Source organism: Citrus clementina, unplaced genomic scaffold (genome assembly GCF_000493195.1).
Source record: "Citrus clementina cultivar Clemenules unplaced genomic scaffold, Citrus_clementina_v1.0 scaffold_1, whole genome shotgun sequence".
Classification (NCBI taxonomy): Eukaryota; Viridiplantae; Streptophyta; class Magnoliopsida; order Sapindales; family Rutaceae; genus Citrus; species Citrus x clementina.
The window spans coordinates 8,057,454-8,067,536 of record NW_006263303.1 but is presented as its reverse complement, the minus strand read 5'-3'; the positions used below and the strand labels follow the sequence as shown (position 1 = coordinate 8,067,536).

Here is a 10,083-nt window from a genome sequence, read left to right as displayed (position 1 = left end):
CTTGAAAATTATCACTTGTATACCCTTAAATTCTCTTTTTATCACTTGTATACCCTTAAATTATCACTTGTATCATATGAAAAGACCAAATTACCCTTCTAAAGTCATCATACTTAAACGGCAACTAACGGTTTGGTGGTCAGATGATACATTTTGTCAACTTAGAGTGGACGATTGATACACTTTCAAAGTGTTGTAGTAGTTTTGATAATGGAGTAAACTAAGGATATAAAAATGATAATTTCCCAACCATATATACCCAAACCCATCCTTTGACTTATTTGGATTAGAATATATAAACCCGCACTCATTCGTCAATATTATCATACTACCCGAAATCTTTAGTTTATTTTAAAACATGTAATAATTTTTAAAACATGATTTTTAAAAATATAATATCAAACGAAACAAAATTTGAATATTCTTCATGTTCAACTTGATCTAATAATAAAGTCCACAAATAATCAATAATTTAGTTCTAGGCATCAATGTGAATGATTAAAAGTCTAAACAAAAAAAAAAATTATACAAAGAAATTTGTATTACCTGAAAAAATCCTACAATTAGTCAATAATGGCTCTAAATTTATAATAAACACGTAGAGATTTTAGGATTTGTGCTAATATTATAATTAGTTAATTTAAAACTATCTTTTCATATAATATTAACAATTTTAATTTACCTTTTTAAAAATTTTATAATTTAATTTAAACTATTAATATTAATTGATATTAGGTTGGGTGAGATGGGTTTTAATGCTTAAATTCAAACTCTTATCGAATTGGTTTTATGATGCATTTAATAATCAATAATTGGAATGGGTTGCAATCAGAATGGAATGGAATTGGAATGGGCTGGAATTGGAATGGAGAATGGGAATCGAAATAAATTGTTTACTTTAGTTGTGGAAATCATAATCGGAATGAATTGTATTGTCATTGATGTGTTTACTTTATCTTGGAATTTGAATGAATTATTACAAGTTACTAAACTAACATTAGTTCATTATTTTCATTATTTATTATTATTCTTATGTTATTGTTAATAATAATAATAATTTTGATAATGGTAATTACTATTATAATTATTAATTATTATAATTAATTCTTATTATTATTGATGTTGTTGTTATTGCTGCTGCTACTACTACAACTAATAATAACAATAATAATAAAATAAAAAAAGAAATAAATAATGATAAAATGAAAATTTTAAAATTTAAGTAGCGGTAATATGATCACTTTAGGGAATAAAATTCTTATTCTTAACTCCCCTACTGGAATGAGAGCACTAGTAATTATTTCCAGTTTTAAGTGATGAGCACCACTTTAATTCTCATTCCAGCTCTCATTTAAATAAATATACAAATTATTAATTTTTATTCCTTAATTCACATTCTTATTTTTAATAAGTAAGCACGCCATTAATGGGTTGACTCATTAACCACTCGACGTGATACAGGCCGATTCAACAGTTTTTATCGGTGGGTTCATATAGTGCTCTTACGTTGTATGAAATTTTGCTAGGCCTACTTAAATCAAAACCCAACTTATTATGGACTGGGTTTTAGTGAGTTGAACCCTTAACGATCCAATAAAAATCAGCTCAACAATTGTTTTTATCGTGTGAATTCGTATCGGGTTAATTAAACGCGTGAAATTTTGCCACGCCTAGGACCCATGTCATTGAACCCATCAAACCTGTCGAATGACAGCAGGGCTTGACATGCTGAAGTGGTACACCAACCCACACAAGTCCTTTTATAAAGGCTCTCCTCTAAGGAAGTCTCTGATTTCCATCGCATTATGGAATTTATGATACGTCAGGATGACAAAATCTTGCTTTGGTTCAAGAAACAACATAGACGAGGAACGGGGAAGGAAAAAAAAAATTACCACCGGAAGGATGACTACTTCAATCACAATTACAATTGCGAAAAGTATTATTTGCAGTAATATATACCGGTTGAATGACGAAGTGTATAGAGTGTAGTGTGTAGATATACACAACATTGAAGAACTCTAATTCTTCTCATTTTTCCTTTGCCTGAAGCATGACATTGTCGGAACACTGGAAAAGATCTGACTTCTGAACTTATTTCATAATGTGTTTCTGTACAAACAACTGCTTCATAACATCTTGTTGAAGAGAGTGGTTTAGCAGGCACGTGCCTCTGGAAGCCGTCCCGTAACTGGTCCACAAACACCAGAAACTTTCAAAGAAGCAAAGAGGCACGACAGCCTGGCCATCATGGGCCTCGTACTCACAATTCTGGGTACAACTGCCAGCGCTTTACTAGTAGTATCATCACAGGTGCCATGATATCCTTCAAGATCTGCTTTTGTTATTAGCACTGCATCAACCGATGGAGAATAGGGAGCTGTAATAGCCAGTTTTCTCTGGCTGAATTCCTGAACTGCCTGGTTATCAGAATCACACAAAGGCAAGCATTAAGATTGAACATTACCCAATTAGATAAATCCTAGAACCATTGCCAAGAAAAACAGTTGCACATTTTTCAAACGGTAAAATCATCTTCATTTGCAGGGGAATAGAAGCTTATGAGCTTATTGACCGACTTTGAGATGGAGATATCAGCTTGATCCACAGGAGAAAATAAGTATCAAGTACTAAAATTAATATTTCTAAAGTGAATTGCTTATTATTTTAAACCACAGAATGTAAATATCTCCCAGCCCCAAGTGCAGAGGGTAAAATCAAAGAGAAACTGCGGCACTTAAAGTACCAAAAATGAATGTTTTATATCCAGGAAAAGGTACCTTACACTGGCCTCTACGTTTCATTTAGTGAGAAAACAAACACAAGACAATAAGGATGGTACAATGTGAAAGGTTACACTTCACATTTTCCATTAAAATAATTTTTGCGAGTAAATAAAGCGCCTAAACTACTATAATAAGTGTTAGCTATCCAAGAAGATGAGAACTTTCTGACAATAAACTCACATCTCCCTTTCATTTAAGTAGTAAAGCATAAGAAAACCTGTTTCTTACCTTCCACTGTGAGGGAGCCAGTAACACTCGAGGCCTTCTACACCTCACATATTCCAGGGCTGCAGCCGGTGCCATGTGCTTGTACTCTACCTGCACAAGGTAAAATCAACCAATCCAACAATAAACAAATGAGCCAGCTCAAATTTAATTGTCAGATCTCTTATCATCCACTAAACATAAAAATAGAAATTACCAAAAGAGCTTAATAACCTTACCAAATAGCATAGCACAATGGTTGTGCTCCTTCCGCGGCCAGCTTTACAGTGAACATAAGTCGTTTTACCAGCACATGAATTACCTTTAGCCAAAAAAGATGACAAATTTCAAACTAAAATCAACGAGAATACATAAGAGTTCAAAAGGACCACAGAAATAACTGATATACTCACTATGAATGAAGTCCACAGCTCTCCTAATATCAACAAAAGAAGGAGCAAAGAGATAATCTCTTGTGGGAATCACTAAGTGGTCGATCCCATGGGCTTGTAAAACCATAAAAGAGAAATCGGCCCTTCAGTTTGTTAGATAGAAATCAAAACAGCTACACTCATATGACAATTACTAATCAAATAAGTTGTATCTTTTGATATTCATAAAGCATCAAACAAGAACTACAAAACAAAAAAAAAAAAAATTTACCCACATGATACAAGGAAGATGGAACCAGAGTTTCATAGGGTTCATTGAGAGTGATGACTCCACCGACCCCAAGTTGCTTCAACCGTGGAACGTCCTTAGGAAACGGCACCGCGCCAAGTAGAAGAAACTGGGTAACCAAATGAAAGGAAAAAAAAAAAAAGAAATTGACTACTGGGTTATATAATAGATCACAAAATTTAAAAAAATAAAAAAAAAGCCCAGAAAAAATAAAAATGAAAGTAAAATAAACCTGATCGACTTCGTCCCACCATCTGAACTCAGCTTGGATTTTGTTACGAAATACATTATACAAAAGGGTCGGGTAGAAGAGGATCCGAGCACCCGCCCCGACCAACGCTCTCTTAGCGTCAGCCTTCACTATCTGCGTCGTACGGCAACCGTCGTCGTTTCGATCATGCTCCACGTCGTCCAGCTCCTCGATCTTCATCTCACCAACACTGGGCCTTCAGACTCTTCTCTGATTCCGCTGAGCCTAAATTTTACGGAATAGAGAAAACTCTGCTAAATTAGGAGATGCGGGTCTGGATAAAAAAGAGAAATTGTTGGGACCAAGAATGGAAATTTGGATAAAATCTGGGGGAGAGTGAGAGAGTAGAATTGTAGGGTCAGAGTCTCTGAGAGAGAGAGAGAGAGAGAGAGAGAGAGAGAGAGAGAAAGAGTGTGTGTGTGCGTGCGAGACCGAAAGGATATAGAATAGATTGCGGAGAATTTTGGGAAATTAACAGTCAAAACTTTAAAATAATCCTAATTTCCTCCGGGGTGATTGGCTGGTAGCGAGGCCCACGGCTACTTATAAATCCTCATTGTTCATTATTATTATTATTATTTTTGATGGGCCACCGGCCACGTTATTTTTTGACCTTTTTTTCTATTGATAGTACAATAACACAATTATTAGTTGTTTGATGTTTATAACCAAACAACTACTAAAAAATGCTATCCAAATTTTTTATTCTTATTATATTTAAGAAATATCTACTCCATTTATATTTTGTTAAAGAAAAAATTACATACACTCAATTATTCTTTAATTGAGAGAGGAATTGATTATCATATTTTAATATAAGGACTTGAACGCCAAAAGTCTTGAGTGGCTACCCATTATTCTTCTGAATTTGCAGAAAATAGGAATAAAACATTCACCATATATATATCTATGAGTTGTGACTACAATATTTTGGGTAATGCATATTATATCTTATAGTATGAGTATTATTAGAAAATAATGTCCAAACTTTGACAATTTAGAAATAACATGATTAAATTTATATTGAGATCAAATATTTGAGTGTCTTTTTAGTTTGGTTGTGTTTTTTTTTTTTTAATTTGTTTAGTTACAAATTTTTTGTTAGACTTCAATTTTGATACATCAAAAAAATATTAAGTGTTTAGGTGTTACTTTTAGTTTCAGGGAGGTATATTAAGTCTCATACAATAGTATTCGTATTGAATTAAGGGAAGCATATTTGAGTTTCATTTATTTTGTGAGGAACTATATACTGTAAAATTCAAAATAAAATAAATAAATAAATTATATATATATATATATATTTTAATTTCCCTTTACTGCTGAAAATGAAAGTCTGCTGATGTCTGATGCTTGCATTTTTGGAGACAACAAAATTTGTAAATGTAAAACTACTCTTGAGTGACGAGAGTGGAGAGCGTGACCAATTTGAAATTAGTGGAAAAATAAAAAAGTTGTTGGGATGAACGTTTGACAAAATGCCTTTCCCATTCAATTGGTTAGAAAACAAATATTATGTTTCAAAAAAAAATTTTAAAAAAATACTTCGGCTATTTGTTTTTTTTTAAAGTTTTTAATTGAGAAATAAGATAACCAATTGTTTTATTAATATTGAGAGACGAATAGTTAGAGAGTAGTTTTCATTTATAAGCAGCCTGATTGTAATGGATCGGGATCCTCTTCTGATCTGATATTTATTTGAGCAAGTGTTATTAATATAATTAGTGGTTAATAAATGAAAAAGAAAAAAGTAGTAAAATCTTATTCATTCACTAATATTCAAACACAAGTGGCACAATATTTATAAAAAATCAGGAGTGATTAAATCAGGAGAGGATCTCAATCCAATTGTAATAGCGCAACAATCCCAAATAGGGTTTCAATTTAATCGATTGATGCCTCTTTTATGGATGATTCAAGTTTCCTGTAATTATTGGCCGTGAGAGTAATAAAAAGGAAATAAAATAACATACGTTCAATATTAGTATGTTTAAATTTTTGATATATTGAGCCATTTTATCTACATTCCAGAATTGGCAATTGACAAAAACCATTTCAGTAAATGCATGAAATAAATAATAAAAAAATGTGCTGCTAAATAATTTTTGCAAACTAAAATAGGGGGTTTACCCAATATTGAATTAATAGACCTTCAAATTAGTTAACACTTTTATCCTTTTTCCAGTCAAGAATCTTCTAATTAATGTCCTCAACGTGATAAAAATAATTGATGTATATACGTACAACATTAAAAGACATTATTAGGGTGTTTCTTTTTTTTTTTTAGAAGAACTATTACTCGTGATATTTACACCATATAAATTATTGAAACCAGTTTATATCAATTCTGATATGACCACCGCTCAAATTTTTTAACCTTCTCAAATATTCGAGGAATGCCCAACTCTTATTCTGAGAGAAATACTGCTTTCACTCAAGCTCTGGAACTCCAAGAAAAAAAATTTAAATTAAACCCCTGCAATACGTCCACGGAAGCTCAAACTACTTCCCAGCCACTTGGACTTAGCCCAAGTGGTTCATTATTAGGGTGTTCCTATGTTATATTTATTATGACTTACAATCAGGTTTTTTAGTATAAAAACAAGCAATAAAATTGTGGGCCTAGTGGGCCAGTAGATGAATTTTATTTGATTGAAAGTTGCATTAAATATAATTTAAGGAGACCCATATTATTGTTATAATTATTATTATTATGTAAAATACTCTCGTATTTAGGAGAAACTAAATACGTCCACCTAATGAATAAGAAAAGAAGGTATCAAGTGTCAACCAACTCAACTGATACATTATTAATAAACTTTAATAACTTGTAAAGAGGATTAAGAATGTCTTCACAACTTACAAATTCGTCTCGTACGTGCCCAATATATCAAATTAATCAATTAAAATTTCATTTGTTCTATTTTAGGGCTAGTTTGGTAATGTTGTCCCTTTTAAAATAATTGTTGTTAATTGTATTATAGAAATAATCAATTGTGAAAAGAAACAATTATAGCTTTGGAAATTTTTATTTTTAGAAATACCATGAGTTGTAAAAGTAGTCATATGTATTTGTTAAGTCTTACTGTTAAACTATTGTAAGAATGTAAATGACTGATTTGGACATAATATTAAATAAAATTTATTTACACATTACATGTATATAAAATATATATTTTTTGTGTAGATATATAATAATTAATAACTAATCTAAATATTTTATAATGTTACTTTTATTTTTTTTTATCTCAATGTAATTAGTAATATTAATAATCTCTCTAAAGTTATTGATTTCATTTCTTTTTTTTTTTGAATTGCATGAGATTAATGTTCATATTACAACTCATATTATATGAGATTTACAACTAATATTTACTATCGGATAATTATTGGGATTAATTTACATTAATTCACCTCTCAAATATTGGAGAGATGTATACTCCACTCATATTTCGAAAGAGAAAAGACGGTCTTCACTTAATTATATATCATAATTAAGGAAGAAAATAAGTCCATACATGCGTCGTGGGAGCTCGAACCACTGCCCTCACAATTGTAAGTGCAGGGTCCTGGCCATTGGGCCAAATGTTGAGTGGTTGATTTCATTTCCTAATTAATAAGGAAAATTTTAGATTTTTATAATATATATGAGGATATATATAGAATTATATTAAAGATAAAAGTGATTCTCAAAATTAGATTTTAAAAAAGTCATTCCTTTCTTGCTTTTCAAAACTTATTGTAGGATGGGTGATGATTTACTAAATATCAAAATTAACTTTTAACTTTTTTAAATCACTTTTAAGTTTCTAAAAGCAATCTCAAACGGGTCTTTACCTAACCGCCCCATTGTTTGAAAACTCAAGTCCGCATGGATGTACCTAGTTTTGTGGGCTTTACCTGGTTTGATCCAATCTTGCTCTATATCTTTGTATTCTTAATATGTTTTGATATAATAATATTAGAAATACTAGTATTTAATTCTCAATCTAAACTTAAATTGTAATTACTATATATTATTCATTTATTAGATGGAAATTTTCATAACTTATAAAATTATTAAATCTATTATCTAATAAACAAATATGCATTAAAGAATTACGGCTCCTATCATTACTATATGCTAAAAATAGAATTTATATTTTTCTTTTCAATAATATTAGGGATCTCAATAGTTAAATCCTAACTTGAATCTTAATATTACACGTCATTCATTTATTAAATGATAAATTTCATAATTTATAAAATTACTTAACTATTATTTAATAAATAAGTATAATTGAAAGTTAAATGTTGGTATAGCGAGTAATATTATTTTTCTTACAACTTAAAAAAGGGGCCCCACTCGTAAGACAGTGATTAACTTAAGCGATGCGTCGTTTCCACTACAAACGGATTGGGTTGGTTCCTGCCTCTTTGTCCTTTGTAAACCAGAACGTACTAATTAATTAAAGTGTGTCACGTGCATTTGCTTAGTTGACAAGATTTGCTCTTGACAAAATAAGGCAAGTAGCTCTCATCCCCACACGACGCATCATTGATTGAATGTGCAGCTTTGTTGCACTCTTTCATGAATTTATCACAAATGTGTGTCCTTTGTTATTTGCATGTTATGACCCCCCGTCGAGCCAGAATTCTAATTTCACGACCTTTTAATAGTGACATTAATCCTAGCTGAAAATATAAAAAAAATAATTGTGACATTATTAAATATGATTCGATAATAGTTACTCAATGTTTACATGGTAGAAAAAGGAATCATTACTGTATAAGGAATTTAACATACAGACAAAGAAATGTAAAGGGTACTTAACATTTCCTCCTCCCATTGTATAAGTGGGTGTAGATAAATTTTTCTTGTGGGTGGAACACATATATTTTAAATATTAATGAGGATAAAAATTTAGATTGTGCATTATAGATTTGATTTAGGGTATTCTCATCAGTAGATATTTGATTGCTAATATCAATATTTTTTTTATTGTAACAATACATATTAGTATTTGCTTTAATATTATATGAAATACAATCAAAGTCTAATACAACTGATCTCAACAAAATACACAATCAACATAACATATACATTGAAGTCTAATATAACTAAAGTCAACATAATAATAAACTCTTAATGTCATTGGAGAGACTCGATCTCTCAACCTTAAAATTAATATTAGTGTTAAAAAAAGGGAGCCCCTATATTACAATTAATGTAACATACACATTCAACAACAACCACATAAATAATGAGCCCATACAATTTGTGTGGTTATTGTTGAATGTATATGTAACATAGCATTTACCTAAAAAAAAAAAGGATAAAACTCTTTTCAATAAAACAATAATAATAGGATGGTGCAATGGGAGTCAGTTGCCGGCCCCCACTTGATTAAAAAAAAAAATACTTAGTTTTTTATTTTATGTTCAAGTCTTGCCCCTGTAATCTTTATTATATCTGTCCTTTGATTTTATTGTTGGACCTTTTGCCCTTCAAAATTAAATGAGCAACTCAATAGCTTCAAATTAAAAGCCCAATGGCCCTTAAATCCTATATATATTGGGAAAGCCATTTCGTATAATTTGGTAATGAAATTATGGGTTCGGTTATGGTGTAATTGTGGTATTATATTACAGTTGTATTCAGTTATTGAATCCACTTAAATGGGTAAGATTCATTAAAATTTAATGACCGGATGCAACTGTAACACGGTACTACAGTTGCACCATAGTTTTCTCCTGAAATTATTGAACAACATTATCAACTCATGAAAATACCCAATGGACAATTGTAAATGATGTCAATATAAACATATATATTATGAATGAAAGGTATAACTTATGTGTTGATTATTATTTTTTAGAAATTGCCTACCATAGAGTAAATTTCTGGCTTCTTCCCCGGCTTGTAAAGATTAAATTTTTATACTTTAAATCAAAAATAATTTGAAAACTTGTAAGCCTTTTATTATTATTATTATTATTATTATTATTATTAGTAGTAGTAGTAGTAGTGGTAGTTGAAAGTAGCCTTTTATTATTTAATGCACAAAATTATCGTACATGTACGCGTGTTTTCAAACCATTATGGGCCCCAAAATTGATAATTTCTCAATAAATTTTACTCTTCGCCAAATTCTGGAAACGCATTTAAAAAAGGGATTTTAG

The 10,083-nt window shown here is 30.6% G+C and overlaps 1 protein-coding gene across 1 annotated transcript; it reads right to left on the bottom strand.

Annotated features, from left to right (window-relative positions):
• Window positions 1-1,637: 1,637 nt before the first annotated feature.
• On the bottom strand, window positions 1,638-4,311 carry LOC18056143 (putative dual specificity protein phosphatase DSP8). The gene is made up of 6 exons (XM_024192396.1): window positions 3,904-4,311; window positions 3,658-3,780; window positions 3,404-3,497; window positions 3,230-3,312; window positions 3,015-3,104; window positions 1,638-2,420 (listed from the first exon to the last, which is right to left on the bottom strand). Exons 1-6 carry the CDS (start codon window positions 4,099-4,101, stop codon window positions 2,157-2,159), a joined length of 852 nt encoding a protein of 283 aa, XP_024048164.1. The 5' UTR covers window positions 4,102-4,311; the 3' UTR covers window positions 1,638-2,156.
• Between the last annotated feature and the right edge of the window lie 5,772 nt (window positions 4,312-10,083).